Source organism: Saimiri boliviensis, chromosome 20 (genome assembly GCF_048565385.1).
Source record: "Saimiri boliviensis isolate mSaiBol1 chromosome 20, mSaiBol1.pri, whole genome shotgun sequence".
Lineage (NCBI taxonomy): Eukaryota > Metazoa > Chordata > Mammalia > Primates > Cebidae > Saimiri > Saimiri boliviensis.
The window spans coordinates 30,322,662-30,338,672 of NC_133468.1; the positions used below are offsets into that span (position 1 = coordinate 30,322,662).

Here is a 16,011-nt window from a genome sequence, read left to right on the forward strand (position 1 = left end):
TTTTTAGTTGAGATCGTCTTTCACCATGTTTGGTCAGGCTGGTCTTGAACTCCTGACCTCAAGTGATCCACCTGCCTTGGCTTCCCAAAGTGCTGGGATTGCAAGTGTGAGCAACCACTCCTGGCCTTTCCATCCTATTTTTTATGCAGATTGCACTAGTCCTTGATAGAAGCATGTGGGTGCCTTATACTCACAGATGCATCTTTGCCTCGATACTTAAATTTTCTGAGCCTCTCTTCTGGAGCATCTAAGCTCAGCATATTGGTGGGTAGTAGTAAGTTACCTGCAGGTTGAACAAGAACAAAGATTTTCAGTGCCCATTGTGTAGGTTATTACATCGGTCTTATCAGGTTCTAACCCTTCAAGGGCTCCCAGTGGAGCAGAGGACAGACCCAGTAAGTCAGCACTTTATTGTTTGAGACCAGAGAAGCCGAGTGCAAGTTAGAATCCACATACACAGCACAGACTCCCCATCCCCAGCCCTTGGGCTCAGCCTGGAAGCAAGAACAACAGTCTGGACTTCTCAGTTCCAAGTCCTATGTCGGCAAGGCGTGCTTGTGGGCATCAAGGCCTTACTCTGTTACCTGGGCTGGAGTGCAATGGCACAATCATGGCTCACTGCAACCTTGACCTCCTGGACTCAAGTGATCCACCCATTTTAGCCTCTTGAGTAGCTGGGAGTACAGGCATGAGCCACCACACCTGGCTTGTGTGTGTGTGTATACACACATACACAGTAAGCTGGCGTTTCACCACGTTGCTCAGACTGTTCTTGAACTCCTGAGCTCAAGTGATCCTCCCACCTCAGCCTCCCAAAATGCTGGGATTATAGGCATGAGCCGTCACGCCACACTTGAAGACAGCTCCTATAAGCATTGCCATGCCAGCTCAGTAGGCTGTGAGCACCGTGAAAGCACCAGGATGACCAGCCCTGGGCATTAACAGTGAAGGAAACCTTTTAAAGGTGCTTTGGCTTCAACTAGGTCCTCAACGAGACAGGTAGGCTGGTTGTCATATACAGAAGCCTTTCATGCCAGCTGCAGTGGCTCATGCTATAATTCCAGCACTTTGGGAGGCTGAGGCAGATTAATCACTTGAGGTCAGGAGTTTGAGACCAGCCTGACCAACATGGAGAAACTCCGTCTCTACTAAAGATACAACAATTAGCCAGGCATGGTGGTGGATGCCTATGACTCCAGCTACTTGGGAGGCTGAGGCAGGAGAATCACTTGAAGCCAGGGGGCGGAGATTGCAGTGAGCTGAGATTGCACCACTGTACTCCAGCCTGAGTGACAGAGTGAGACACCATCTCAAAAAAAAAAAAAAAAAAAAGAAGCCGCCGCCTTTCACAGGGTGTGTCTGAGGAGTTATGAATCAGGCATATATACAGGATGGTGAGGAGCTCCCTCACCCAAAGGCTGCAACAGGAAAATCCTACACTCAACGCACCAGCACAGGGGTCAGGACAGTCTCAGGCACAAGTCACTGAGAATCCTTTAGTAGACTGCCTCCACCCCAATCCAGACCACCATCACCTCACCCACACTATGACCGTTACCTTCTAGCTGGTCTCCCTGCTTCTCCCATTGCCTTATTCCAATCTGTGCTTTGCACAGACCCCACGTGATTGTGGATCACCTGAAGTCAGGAGTTCAAGACCAGCCTGAACAACATGGTGAAACCCCATCTCTACTAAAAACACAAAAAGTAGCTGGGTGTGATGGCAGGCACCTACAGTCCCACCTACCCAAGAGCCTGAGGAAGGAGAATCACTTGAACCCAGGAGGCAGAGGTTGCAGTGAGCCAAGATCACACCACTGTACTCCAGCCTGGGCAACAGAGTGAGACTCCGTCTCAAAAAAAAAAAAAAAAAAAAAAAAAATCTGATTAGCTAGGCACAGTGACTCATGCCTGTAATCCCCATAACTTGAGAGGTTAAGGTGGAGAATTGCTTAATGACAGGTGTTTGAGACCAGTGTTGGAAACAAAGCAAGACGCTGTCTCTACAAAAAATATAAAAACTAGCTTGGCATGGGGCACGTACCTATAGTCCCGGCTACTTGGGAGGCTGAGGTGGGAGGAACGCTTGAGCCCATCAAGTCAGGGCTGCAGTGAGCCATGATTGCACCACTGTACTCCTGCCTGGGTGACAGAGCAAGACCCTGTCAAAAAGAAAAGAAAATGTTCTCTCTGGCCAGGTACAGTAGCTCACGCCTGAAATCGCAGCACTGGGAGGCCAAGGTGGACACATTGCTTGAGCCCAGGAGTTGGAGGCTATGGTGAGCCATGATTGCACCACTGCACTGCAGCCTGGACAGCAGAGCAAGACCCTGTCTCCAAAACAAATTTTATAAATAATAAGGCCGGGTACAGTGGCTCACGCCTATATCTGTAATCCTAGCACTTTGGGAGGCCGAGGTGGGCAGATTGCCTGAGCTCAGGAGTTTAAGACCAGCCTGGGCAACACAGTGAAACCCAATCTCTATTCAAATACAAAAATTAGCCAGGTGTGGTGGCGTGGGCCTGTAGTCTCAGATACTTGGGAGGCTGAGGCAAGAGAATTGCTTGAACCCGGGAGGTGGAGCTTGCAGTGAGCTGAGATTGCGCCACTTCACTTCAGCCTGGGCAACAGAGACTCTGTCTCAAAAAAAAGAAAAAAGAAAAAAAAAAAAAAGCTGATCTAACTCTCCTGCTTCAAAAAAACTCTCTCCTGGCTACGCATTGAGTTTCAGAGAAAATTCACCTTTCTACGCTGGCCCCCGCCCCCTTCACTTTGAACAACTCTTTCTTGATCATTGTGTTCTAGACCCCTTGATTTCATTATCAAGCCTACAGGCTCATCATACTTGGGTCTTTGAAGGAGCTGCTCCGCCCACGATCTCGGCCCACTTGGCTCCTCTTCATTCAGCCTCTGCTTAAACATCTTCCCAGTCTTATTTTCCCAGTCTTTTATTTTCTTTTCAGCTTTAACCACTGCCTATTTTCTTGTTTGTCCATCTTCCCTCCCCCCACAAGAAGACCATGTATGTCTTAGGCAGGGATTTCTAACCTCTTTCACAATACATGACAAAGTAGGTACTCAAATATTTGTCAAGGGAGGGTGGTGCGGAATAAGGGACGGGAGTTGACCTTCAATTAGAGGTGGTTTTCAAATCAAACCAAGTCTGAGCTTTTCTTTTCTTTTCTTTTTTTTTTTTTTTGAGACGGAGTTTCGCTCTTGTTACCCAGGCTGGAGTGCAATGGCGTAATCTCGGCTCACCGCAACCTCCGCCTCCTGGGTTCAGGCAATTCTCCTGCCTCAGCCTGCTGAGTAGCTGGGATTACAGGCACGCACCACCACGCCCAGCTAGTTTTTTGTATTTTTAGTAGAGACGGGGTTTCACCATGTTGACCAGGATGGTCTCGATCTCTCGACCTCGTGATCCACTCGCCTCAGCCTCCCAAAGTGCTGGGATTACAGGCTTGAGCCACCACGCCCGGCCTCTTTTCTTAATTAGAAAGAGTTTGCTTTTGTGTTTTTGTTTTGTTTTTGAGAAAGGGTCTAGCTCTATTGCCCAGGCTAGAGTAAAATAAATAGTGTGATCATGGCTCACTGTAGCCTCAACCTCTTGAGCTCAAGTGATCCTCCTGTCTCAGCCTTTCGAGTAGCTAGGACTACAGGCTCAAGCTAGCATGGCTGGCTAATTTGCATTTTTTGTAGAGATAGGATCTCACTATGTTGCCCAGACTGGTTTCAAACTCCTGGGCTCAAGCAATCTCCCACTCAACCTCCCAGGTATGAACCACTGCACCTGGCCCCAAGTTTGAATGTTCACAAGGCAGCTGGCAATATTTCTTGTAGGTATGCAATGAATATTCATCTGTTTCTGAGCATACAAGACGGTCCAGGCTATATTATATAAAAGAGAAAACTGGATAAAGAAGTCAATTGACTCTAGTCTTCAGTGACTAGCAGCCAAGAATAATTTTGGTAGAAAAGACTAATTCAGACATATCAATTTGAATGGGACAGTGTAGACAACTTGGAGATTTACATCAGAGAATTTAGAGCCAGCCAGGTGCAGTGGCTAATCCCAGCACTTTGGGAGGCCAAAGCAGGTGGATCACCTGAGGTCAGGAGTTCGAGACCAACCTGGCCAACATGGTGAAGCCCTGTCTCTACTAAAAATATAAAAATTAGCCAGGTATGGTGGCAGATGCCTATAATTCAAGCTACTTGGGAGGCTGAGGCAGGAGAATCGCTTGAACCTGTGAGGCTGAGGTTGCAGTGAGCCATTGCACTCCAGCCTGGGCAACAGAGTAAGACTGTCTCAGAAAAAAAGAAAGAAAGAAAGAAAGAAAGAATTTAGAGCCAAGACTGTTGTTGTAAGAAGACAGACAAGCTCTATGTGAGATCAGAACAAGGATTGAGTATTAGGGATGCTCACATTAGGACCTAAGAGAATGCAGAATTATCAAAAAACCAGGAGGAAGAAGGGGATCGGAGACAGAACAACAAAGTTACTGTCAGAGGCACTGCCGGTAACAGCAGCCACCGCCCCAGGGACAAGTCCCTAAACCGAAGCTCCAGCCACCCACAGCAAGACAGGAACTGCAGGAGAGCACATCAGCTGAGCCTCAGAGCAGAGGAAACCAAAAGCCCACACCATCTCTCTGGGTTTCAGATCCTCATTGCTCTGCCTGCCTTAAAGCATTAGCTTCCTCCAAAGCCTGGGCAAGAATAGCCTATACCTGCAAATCTGATCATGGGAAATGCCAATTCATTCCTGGAATTGACCAATCTCTCTCTTTCTCCGATCTCAAAGCCAGAAAGGTGGAGAGTGACAACTGGTTTAAACATTCACAAAGCTCTCAATCATGGTGAGTCACGCTGACCTCTTCCCCAGCCACTGTGGACCAAGGGACCTCAGCGAATCCAGAGTCCTTTGGTTGCTGTCCAAGGAGCCCTCACAGAAGTTGGCTTAAGACAATCTCAGGCTTTAGATTCCTTCAATACAACTTCAAGCTCAAGGTAGCTTTACTCCTAGCAACATATTTGAACTCAGTACATCTGGGAAGGGAAGAGAACTGCATTGTAAGACAGCCTCAGCACCGGAGCTTAGGCTAGGAAACACCAGTGTCTGACACTTTCATCTGTGTGTGTGTTTTTTGTTTTTTTTTTTTGGAGATAGAGTTTCATTCTCGTTGCCTAGGCTGGAGTACAGTGGTGCAGTCTCGGCTCACTGCAAGACGGTCCAGGCTATATTATATAAAAGAGGTTGAACTGCAACCTCCACCTCCCAGTTCAAGCAATTCTCCTGCCTTTAGCCTCCCATGTGGCTGGAATTACGTGTGCCTGCCACCATGCCCAGCCAGTTTTTTTTCTTTTTTTTTTTTTTAAGTAGAGACCAAGTTTTATCATATTGACCAGCCTGGTCTCAAACTCCTGACCTCAGGTGATCCACCCGCCTCAGCCACCCAAAGTGCTGGGATTACAGGCATGAGCCACCATGTCCAGCATACTTTTAAGCAATCTCAAATTCCACCCCATAAGGAAGAGAAGAGTTGCTTTTTAACACATTGGCCAGCCACAGTATCTCATGCCTGTAATCTCAACGCTTTGGGAGGCCAAGGAGGAAGGATCACTTGAGCCCAGGAGCTTCAGACCAGCCTCAGCAACATGGAGAGACTCCACTGCCACATTAAAAAAAAAAAAATTAATCTGGCATGGTGGTGGGCATCTGTAGTCCCAGATGCTCCGTGGGAAAATCACTTGAGCCCCAGAGGTAGAGGCTGCAGTGAGCCATGATTGTGACACTGTACTCCAGCCTGGGTGACAGAGTGAGACCCTGTCTCAAAACGAAAGAAAAAAGACAAAACTGGGCATGGTGGCTCACACCTGTAATCCCAGCACTTTGGGAGGCCAAGGCGGGTAAGTCACCTGAGGTCAAGAGTTTGAGACCAGCCTGGCCAACATGGTGAAACCTCATCTCTACTAAAAATAAAAATTAAAATTAAAAAAATTTAAAAAAAATACAAAAAATTTAGCCAGGCATGATGGCGTGTGCCTGTAGTCTCAGCTACTCGGGAGGCTGAGGCAGGTCAATCGCTTGAACCCAGGAGGCAGAGTTTTCAGTAAGCCAAGATCATGCCACTGTATTCCAGCTTGGGGTGACAGAGGGAGACTCCATCTCAAAAAAAAAAAAAAAAAAAAAAAAAGCATTGCTATTGATTACAATATCCTTTAAAGATCATGTGGAATACTAGATTCCTAGTGGTCAGAATAACCAGTGTCAAGAGGATCATCAGTTAAACCAAAATTTGGGTTTAAATGATATTCTAGCTCTAGGCCTCCAAGAGTTAAGACATAGGCCATTTATAAGACTGGAGTAGACAAGAATTATGGGTCTATTTAGGGAGCAATGAACAAAACTTTTTTATTAAGAGACAGGGTCTCACTGTTGCCCAGGCTAGAGTACAGTGGTGCAATCGTAACTCACTGAAGCCTTCACCTTCTGGGCTCAAATGATCCTCCCACTTCAGCCTCCTGAGTAGCTGGGACCACAGGAACAAGCCACCACACTTCACTCATTTTTCTAATTTTTTTTTGTAGAAATGGGGTCTCTGTCACCCAGGTTGGGGTGCAGTGATGTAATCATAGCTCACTGCAGCCTCAAATTACTAGGCTCAAGCAATCCTCTCACCTCAGCCTCCCAAGTAGCTGGGCCTAAAGATGTGCACCACCATTCATTTTTTAGAGACAGGGTCTTGCTATGTTGCCAGTGCTGGTCTGGAACTCCTGACCTCAAGTGATCCTCCTGCCTCCACCTCTCAAAGCACTAGGATTACAAGCATGAGCCACTGCACTTGGCCCATAACATTTATTATGTGCCCAGAATTTTAGACATTTAGGATTAAATGAAGTGACATCTAATACTATGGTTAAAAAAAAAAAAGAAAAAGAAAAGAAAAGAAAAGAAAAAATTCCCATTTTGCAGGTGAAGGAGCCATATCAGACATTTTCCTGAAGTTCTCATAGCTGTGAAGTATTAGAACCAGGATATCAGAGTTGACTCCTGCGTCCAAGCTTTGCAGCCAGTGATCTGTAAAAAGATCTCATTAGGAAAGCATGAAATCATCACCATGGCTGGTGTGCTGGCTCACGCCTATAATCCCAGCACTTTGGGAGGCTGAGGTGGGCGGATCATCTGAGTTCAGGAGTTTGAGACCATCATGGCCAGTGTGGCTAAACCCCATCTCTACTAAAAATACAAAAAATTTTTTTTAATTAGCCAGGTGTCGTGGCGCATGCCTGTAGTCCCAGCTACTTGGGAGGCTAAAGCAGGAGAACCACTTGAACCTGGGAGGCAGAGGTTGCAGTGAGCCAAGATCGCACCACTGCACTCCAGCCTGGGAGACAGAGCGAGACTCTGTCTCAAAAAAATAAAAAATAAAAATAGTCAGGTTTGGTATGAACCTGTAGTCCCAGCTACTTGGGAGGCTGAGGAGAGAATCACTTGAACCCAGGAGGTGGAGGCTGTAGTGAGCAGAGAACGCGCCACTGCAATCCAGCCCGAGTGAGAGAAGGACGGAAAAAAGAGAAAGGAAAGGAGGAAAATCACCACTATGGGTGGCACTTAACACACGAGTGAGATGTGAGAGGAGGCAAGCCTGGTTCATGCGACAGAAACAATAGAGGCCCCTTCTGACACACCTGCTATCTTTGCCAATGGCACGAACATCTCAGTTAATGAGCCTGGGCGTGGTGAAGAGGCCAGTGTGATACAAGGGGCTGCAATCCTCCTGCCTCTGGGAAGACCCAAGATAGCACTCAGCCCTAGGACCATTGCCAAGGAAACCGCTCCTCCTTCTGCCACATCCTGGAAGACATGGCTATAAGAAACCTTGGAAGTGTAGCCAGGCACGGTGGCTCACACCCGTAATTCTAACATTTTCGGAGGCTGAGGCAGATCACTGAGGTCAGGAGTTAGAGACCAGCCTTGTCAACGTGGCGAAACCCTGTTTCTATGAAAAACACAAAAATTAGGCTTGGTGGTGCATGCCTGTAATCCCAGCTACTTGGGAGGCAGAAGCAGGAGAATCGCTTGAACCTGGGAGACGGAGGTTGCAGTGAGCTGAGATCACACCACTGCACTCCTGCCTGGGTGATAGAGCAAGACTGTCTCAAAAATAACAATAAAATAAAAAATAAAAAGTGTTTGCCACCTTCCTCCAAACCACCTATCATAGGAGATGGTTTGAAGCAGAGAAAGCTCAACTGCAGATCAGACAGCGTCCTCCCTACTCCTTGAGGTATCTTTAGGGAGAGGGTTGAAGGTTACAGATTGAGCAAATCACTGTGTAGGGACAGTCTGCAAACAGCTGCAAAGCAGATCTCTGTTGCTTTCCCAGGCTTCTCAAGTCACAACCCGATCCGCTCCTTTCCCCTCATGCGACTGTTGGCAGTGACCAGGCAAGCTGGCTGCCCTGTCGTTCTTTACTTAGGAATGTTGACAGCCAGGCACAGTGGCTCATGCCTGTAATCCCAGCAGTTTGGGAGGCTGAGGTGGGAGGATCATTTGAGACCAGGAGTTCAAGACCCACCTGGGCAACACAGCGATCCCCATTTCCACACAAAAGAAAAGAAAAGAAAAGAAATAGCCAGGTATGGTGGTGTATACCTGCAGTCCCAGCTCTTCAGGAGGCTGAGGCAGGAGGATCACTTGAGTCCAGTAGGTTGAGGCTGCAGCAGCAGGTTACAATTGCACCACTGCACTCCAGCCTCGGCAACAGAACGAGACCCCTTCTCTAATTAAAAAAAAAAAATTAAAAATGAAAGCATTGAGTTATACACAATCCAAGTCAGTACCCCATCCCTTTTTTTTATGTTTTGAGATAGGTCTTACTCACATCATCCAGGCTGGAGTGCACTGGCGCAGTCATGGCTCACTGCAGCCTCAACTTCCAGGGGCTCAGGTGATCTCCCACACCTCCGCCTCCTGAAGAGCTGGGACTACAGGCACACACCACCATGCCCAGCTAAATTTTTTGCATTTTAGAGACAGGGGTCTTGCCACATTGCCCCAGCTGGTCTCAAGCAATCCTCCTACCTCAGCCTCCCAAAGTGCTGGGATTACAGACGTGAGCCACCGCACCTGGCCATAGTACCTTCATTCATCGATTAAGTTTGAGATCCTAAGAAAGCCTAACTGGTGATTTAGGCAAATGTCATCCGCTAGGGGTTTTCTTTATCTGAGTCTCAGTCCAGCTCAGCTGCTCACACACACACTACAAGACCCCTTCCCTGTGTGACAGGTGGCAGAGGCCTCACCAAGGAACCCTACCGTGCTCCAGGTCCCCCAGGCTCTTCCCAAGCTTACCTCCCTCCCCACCTTTTTTTTTTTTTTTTTTTTTTGAGATGGAGTCTGGCTCTGTCACCCAGGCTGGAGTACAGCGGCACAATCTCGGCTCACTGCAACCTCCACCTTCCAGGTTCAAGTGATTCTCGTGCCTCAGCCTCCCAAGTAGCTGGCGTTACAGGTGCACACCACCACACCTGGCTCTTTTTTTTTTTTTTTTTTTTTTTTTTTAAGACAGAGTCTCACTCTGTTGCCCAGGCTGGTGGGTCAGCGTAATGGTGCGATTTCAGCTCACTGAAATCTCCGCCTCCTGGATTTAAGTGATTCTCCTGCCTCAGCTTCCTGAGTAGCTGAGATTACAGGCACCCACCACCATGTCCACCACACTTTTTTAGTAGACACAGGGTTTCACCATGTTGGCCAGGCTGGTCTCGAACTCCTGACCTCGAGAGAGCCACCAGCCTCAGCCTCCCAAAAGTGCTGGGATTACAGGTGTGAGCCACCATACCCGGCTTAATCTTTATATTTTTAGTGAAGACAGGGTTTCACCATGTTGGCCAGACTGGTCTTGAACTCCTGACCTAATGTGATCTGCCCACCTCACCCTCTATAAGTGCTGGGATTACAGGCATGAACCACCATGCCCGGCCGTCTCTCACCCTTTCAATCCTTCTGGGTAAGGGACCATTACAGACTTCCAAGTCTTATTAATGGTATTGAGTCACTGCTTCTGGTTGGGGCATTTCAGGCCATTTTTGTGCTTCCTATACTTTTCTAGATCTAGACGAGCTTTTCCTGTGAGCAACTTTCATGAACTGAGAACCGTTTTAAATTAAGACCTGTTATCATCCAAGAGTTGGCTTCTACAAAATAGCATTTTTCCGATTTCTAAGTAACACATAGTGAGGGCTTAAAGGATATAAATACTGCAGAAATACATTGAGTGTTAGCATCCAGTAACCCCACTCCTTCACCAAGTTAACCTTTAACAACTCACACCACCCTGTGTGTGTGCCCGGCCCAGCTGCAGAGGCACCCACTTGGTCATTCCAGGAGGGGATCTTGAACATGCCATTTTGCGACATGTGTTGCCTTCATCTGTGCCTTGGACATCATTTGATGTCAGTATATTCAAATCTGCATCACTACCAGCCACTTCCTCAAAGCAGGGTTTGTTTAAAGCTAAAACCACATGTTGGATTAGAGCGAGCAGGCTTATCTGCCAGGAAGCAGGGTTTTGGGGATCCCAGCAACCTCTGCCCTGATGCCCCAAGGTGCATTGGTCCACAAGCTGAGGCCAGCTGGGGTGGGGGTGCGGAGAGGGAAGGAAAAGTGTCCAGGGACCAAGAGGACAGCCGGGGAGGGTGAAAGGCCCAGGAACAGGGGCTCCACCTTGCTTTTTCCACTTTTTTTTTTGAGACAGATTCTCACTGTCACCCAGGCTGGAGTGCAGTGGCACGATCTCAGCTCACTGCAGCCTCCGCCTCCGCCTCCGCCTCCTGGGTTCAGGCTTTATCTCCCCTCCCTCAGCCTCCTGAATAGCTGGGATTACACATGCCACCATGCCTGGCTAATTTTTTATTTTTGCTAGAGACAGGGTTTCATCATGTTGACCAGGCTGGTCTGGAACTCCTGGCCTCAAGCAATCCACCCACCTCTATCTCCCAAAGTGCTGGGATTACAGGCCTAAGCCACCTCACCCAGCCCCACCTTGATACTCTTTAGCTCTCTGAGGGGCTTTACCAACATGAGATGCACCTGGGGATAGTTTCAATGCTAAGAAACAGAAGGACCAGAGAGGCTGCAGAGTGCCCAGGCTGGAGCGATCTCAACTCACTACAGCCTCAAACTCCTAGGCTCGGGCGATCCTCCTGCCTCAGCCTCCCAAGTAGCTGGGACCATAGGCATGCACCATCACACCTGGCTAATTTTCATATTTTTTGGTAGGGACTGGGCCTCACTATGTTTCCTACTCTGGTCTCAAACTCCTGGCCTCAAGATATCCTCTCAGTTCAGCCTCCCAAGGACTACAGGTGCACACTACCATACCTGCCTGATTTTTCTTTCTTTCTTTCTTTTTTTTTTGGTACGCACAGGGTTTGTGTTCCCCAGGCTGGTCTCAAACTCCTGGCCACAAGAAGGAGGCAAAAGACCAGGCCCTCTACCTGTCAAGGATATAAAAGCAAGCTTCCTGGGAGGGGGCTGAATCGGGAACAATTCCCACAGGTGACAACGTCCTGGGGAATGTTTGAGGAAGGAGGGACACACAGCAAGGCCCAGGACACGACATCCACAGCCCGCTATGTGGGTAGACTCACTCCAGATGCCCTGCAGGCCCACATCTGGACATGGCAGAGTAAACAGACCCCCTGCCCCTACCACATTCTCCTTATCCGCCCTTGAAAACAAGCTAAGGGCGACCTAGCACAGTTCTCTAAACCGAGGCTGATCTCAACAGAGAGCAGCCTAGGCCTTCTCTGAGCTGCCCCCACGGGCAGGCAGATGGGCTTTAGAAATGGTCCCGAGAGGCGCCTCCATGGCAGAGGGCAAGGGCCCGGCAGCCCCCCCAGGGACCCCAAGCAGCTGCCTGGCTCACTCCCCGAACAACAGCAAGATATCTGATCAGTCAGCACCCAGACAGAACGACTCAGCCATATCCAAAGCTGTGGCATGCACATACACGTTCTCACACAAGGACAAGCCACCAGCCACTCACCTGCCCAGGAGCCGCAGCCTCCCGCCCCTCAGTCAGCCTTAAATGCCCTCAGCCAATGGCAGGTGTTTCACAGCCCTTGGCCCCACCTTAAAGGGCTAATTCTACCTCCACATTGATGGTTCTTAGGTGTGAACGCAGATTGCAATCACTTGGGGAGTTTTGAGCATGCCCTGGGCAAAAGGCTGATTGAGTTGGTCAGGGAGGTTGAGGGGTGAGGCCCAGGCCTCGAAGGTGAGTCTCATGTCGAGAACCTTCAGCCTCTGCAGCTGTAGTGTTTTGAGGCCCTTGGGGAAACCATCAAAAGGTGAAGTGGGGCCGGGCGTGGTGACTCACACCTGTAATCCCCACACTTTGGGAGGCCCAGGCAGGCGAATTACTTGAGGTCAGGAGTTCGAGACCAGTCTGGCCAACACAGCGAAACCCCTGTCTATACTAAAAATAAAAAAATTAGCTGGGCGTGGTGGCAGGCCCCTGTAATCCCCGCTACTTGGGAGGCTGAGGCAGGAGAATCACCTGAACCCAGGAGGCAGAAGTTGCAGTGAGCAGAGATTGCACCATTGCACTCCAGCCTGGACAACAGAGTGAGACTCCATCTCAAAATAAATAAATAAAGATATCATTTTTTTTAAAAGGTGAAGGGGGATGAGGGTTGGGGGGAACTCCCTCTAGGGAAGCATTGGCATTCTGGATGTTTAAGGTTCCCAGGATCTAGCTAGGTTGAGTGGCCCCTTCCTAAACTCACAGAGCAGGCTTAAAAGCTGCTGCGGAACAGTTCATTAGCGTTTACTCCCAAGGCAGGCAATGAGATTTGGTGGAGGTGAGAATAGATCTGCTTTATATTGAAATGGAAATAAGAATAACATTTCAGGTATTGATTCAGCAAATATTTAGAGTGCCTACTCTAATATTTGTGTGCCATGCCCTGACAAAGCGACAGTGAACGAATGACCTGGTTCCTGCCCTCCCAGCAGTGGAAACAAGATGGCAATTGTAATCTGGCATGGTGGCTCATACCTGTAACCCCAACACTTTGGGAGGCCAAGGCAGGAGAGCTGCTTGAGCCCAGGAGTTTGAGACCACACTGGGCAACATAATGAGACCCTTGAGTCTCTACAAAAAATTTTAAAAATTAGCTGAGAGGGCTGGATGAGGTGGCTGACACCTGTAAACCCAGCACTTTGGGAGTTCAAGGTGGGAGGATCACTTGAGGTCGGGAGTTTGAAACCAGCCTGGCCAACATGGCAAAACCCCATCTCTACTAAAAATACAAAAATTAGCCAGGTGTGGTGGTGCATGCCTGTAGTCTCAGCTACTCAGGAGGCTGAGACAGGAGGATCACTTGAACCTGGGAGGCAGAGGTTGCAGTGAGCCAAAATCATGTCACTGCATTCCAGCCTGGGCGACAGAGCAAGACTACATCACACACACACACACACACACACACACACACACACACACACACACAAGTACCTGCAAGGGGTGGTGCACAACTGTAGTCCTAGCTGTTTGGAAGGCTGAGGCAGGAGCATCACTTAAACATAGGAGTCAAGGATGCTGTGAGCTATGATTGTGCCACTGCATTCCAGCCTGGGTGACAGAGGTGAGCCACCGCATATGGCCAATTTAAAAAAAAAAATTGTTTTAGGTCAGGCACGGTGGCTCACACCTGTAATCCCAGCACTTTTGGAGGCCAAGGCGGGCAGGTCACCTGAGGCCAGGAGTTCAAGACCAGCCTGGCCAACATGGCGAAACTCCATCTCTATTAAAAATACAAAAAATTAGCCGGATGTGGTGGCGGGCACATGTAATCCCACCAAAGGGGAGGCTGAGGCAGGAGAATTGTTTGAACCCAGGAGGCAGAGGCTGCAATGAGCCAAGATTGTGACATTACACTCCAGCCTGGGCAACAAGAGCAAAACTCCGTCTCAAAAAAAAAAAATTGTGTTTTAGAAATGGGATCTTGCTCTATTGCCCAGACTCAAGCCATCCTCCCACCTCAGCCTCCCAAGTCGCTGGGACCACAGGTGTACGCCACCATGCCTGGTTAATTTGGGTCTCCTGTTACCCAGGCTGGTCTCAAACTTGTGGGCTCAAGCGATTCTCCTGCCTCTGCCTGCTGAGTAGCTGGGATTACAGGCACACACCGCCACTCCTGGATAATTTAGAAAACTTTTTTTTCTTTTTTTGCACAGACAGGGCCTCACTATGTTGCCCAGGTTGGTCTCGAACTCCTGGCCTCAAGCTATCCTCCTGCCTTGGCCTCCCAGGAATGAGCCACCATGCCCAACCACATCAAGCTTTGGAATCCAATAATCATTCTTTGGCTAAATCTAATCAGCCAACCACAGTGGTGCCCCTCAGGAGGTCCCAAGGGTCTCAGGAAGGCAGTAGAAGCAGCACTGTGGGTGGAAACCTGGATGTCAGTGGAAGTCCTGTGCCCTCCCCAACTCCTCAGCCCACTCTGTGTAAGGCCGTGTCCACCCTGGCAGGGAGCCTCTGTGCTGTCCCCCCGACCCCCCGCATCTCCATCCTCATCTTGCCTTCCCACACTCCACCAGCCCCACCTTCCATGCAGCCCATCTCCTCGGCCCTCCCAGCCTCTGCTGACCCTTGAGGGCCTCTTGCCCACAGGTCTGGCGGTACTTCTGCTCCTCTCTAACAAAGTCTTCCGTTAAATTCTTGAGATTATATTACCTGGATGGGTGTATTTGCCTTTGTTGAACCAGCTTTGCTTCTTCTGATGTAGTAGGAATCGTCAATCCCATTTCACAGAGCAAGAGGCTGGGAACATCTAGGTCACATGATGAGGGAAGGTCTTATCGGTGCGACCTCATCTTCCTCGTGAGGATGCTTTAATGCCTGGTGTCGGGCTGTGCCTCTCTCTCTCTCTCTCTCCTTCTCTCTCTCTCTCTCCCTCCTTCTTTCTCTCTCTCCTTCCTCCCTTTGTTCTTTTCTCTTTCCTTCATTTCCTCCCTCCTTTCCTCATTTCTTCTCTGTACTTCCTCTCTCCCTCCTTCATTTTCCTTTTTTCTTTTCCTTTTTTTTTTTTTTTTTTTTTAGACGAAGTCTCCCTCTTGCTGCCCAGGCTGGAGTGCAGTGGTGTGATCTTGGCTCCCTGTAAACTCTCAGGTTCAAGTGATTCTCATGTCTCAGCCCTCTGAGTACCTGAAATGACAGGCGCCCGCCACCACACTCAGCTAATTTTTCTATTTTTTTAGTAAAGCCGTGGTTTCACCATGTTGGCCAGGCTGGTTTTGAACTCCTGACCTCAGGTGATCCACCTGCCTCAGCTTCCCAAAGTGCTGGGATTACAGGTGTGGGCCACCACGCCCGGCCCTCCTTCCTTTCTTTTTTTCTATTTCTTTTCTTCTTTCCTTCCCTCCCTCCTCCCTATGCTTCTCTCTCCCTCTTTCCTTGCTCTCATTTTTTCCTTTCCCTCCTTCGCTTGTATTATTGTGGTAAAATGCACATAACATGAAATTTACCATTTTAACTATTTAAGTGCACAGCTTGGTGATGTTGAACACATTCACATCACTGTGCAACCACCACCACTACCTGGCTCCAGAACATTATTTTTTTTGAGACAGAGTCTCGCTCTGTTGCCGGGGCTGGAGTGCAGTGGCACAATCTCAGCTCACTGCAACCTCTGCCTTCTGGATTTAAGCGATTCTCCTGCCTCCGCCTCCCGAGTAGCTGGGATTACAGATGCACACCACCACGCCCAGCTAATTTTTGTATTTTTTAAGCAGAGACAGGTGTGTGTCTTCCTGACCCATGTTCATGTGTGTTTCATGTTGGCCAGGCTGGTCTCAAACTCCTGACCTCAGGTAATCCACCCGCCTCAGCCTCCCAAAGTGCTGGGATTACAGGTGTGAGCCACCACACCCTGTATCCAGAACATTTTAATCTTTTCGAATGGAAACCCTGTCCCCTGAAGACTCACCCCCCTCATTT

At 48.9% G+C, this 16,011-nt stretch overlaps 1 protein-coding gene across 2 annotated transcripts in view; it reads right to left on the minus strand.

The window, feature by feature from the left end:
- The window catches only part of KPNA7 (karyopherin subunit alpha 7), a 49,860-nt gene extending 34,484 nt beyond the window's left edge, over window positions 1-15,376 (minus strand). Inside the window, exons 1-2 of one of the 2 annotated variants that reach the window (XM_003934232.4) lie at window positions 14,749-15,376; window positions 195-283 (exon numbers count right to left, since the gene is read on the minus strand). In XM_003934232.4, coding sequence (XP_003934281.1) covers window positions 195-260 — 66 coding nt within the window. In that variant the 5' untranslated portion in view covers window positions 261-283; window positions 14,749-15,376. Of the gene's footprint in view, window positions 1-194; window positions 565-14,748 lie in introns of those variants that run through there. The other variant, XM_074390286.1, reaches the window with a different exon arrangement.
- Window positions 15,377-16,011: the final 635 nt, after the last annotated feature.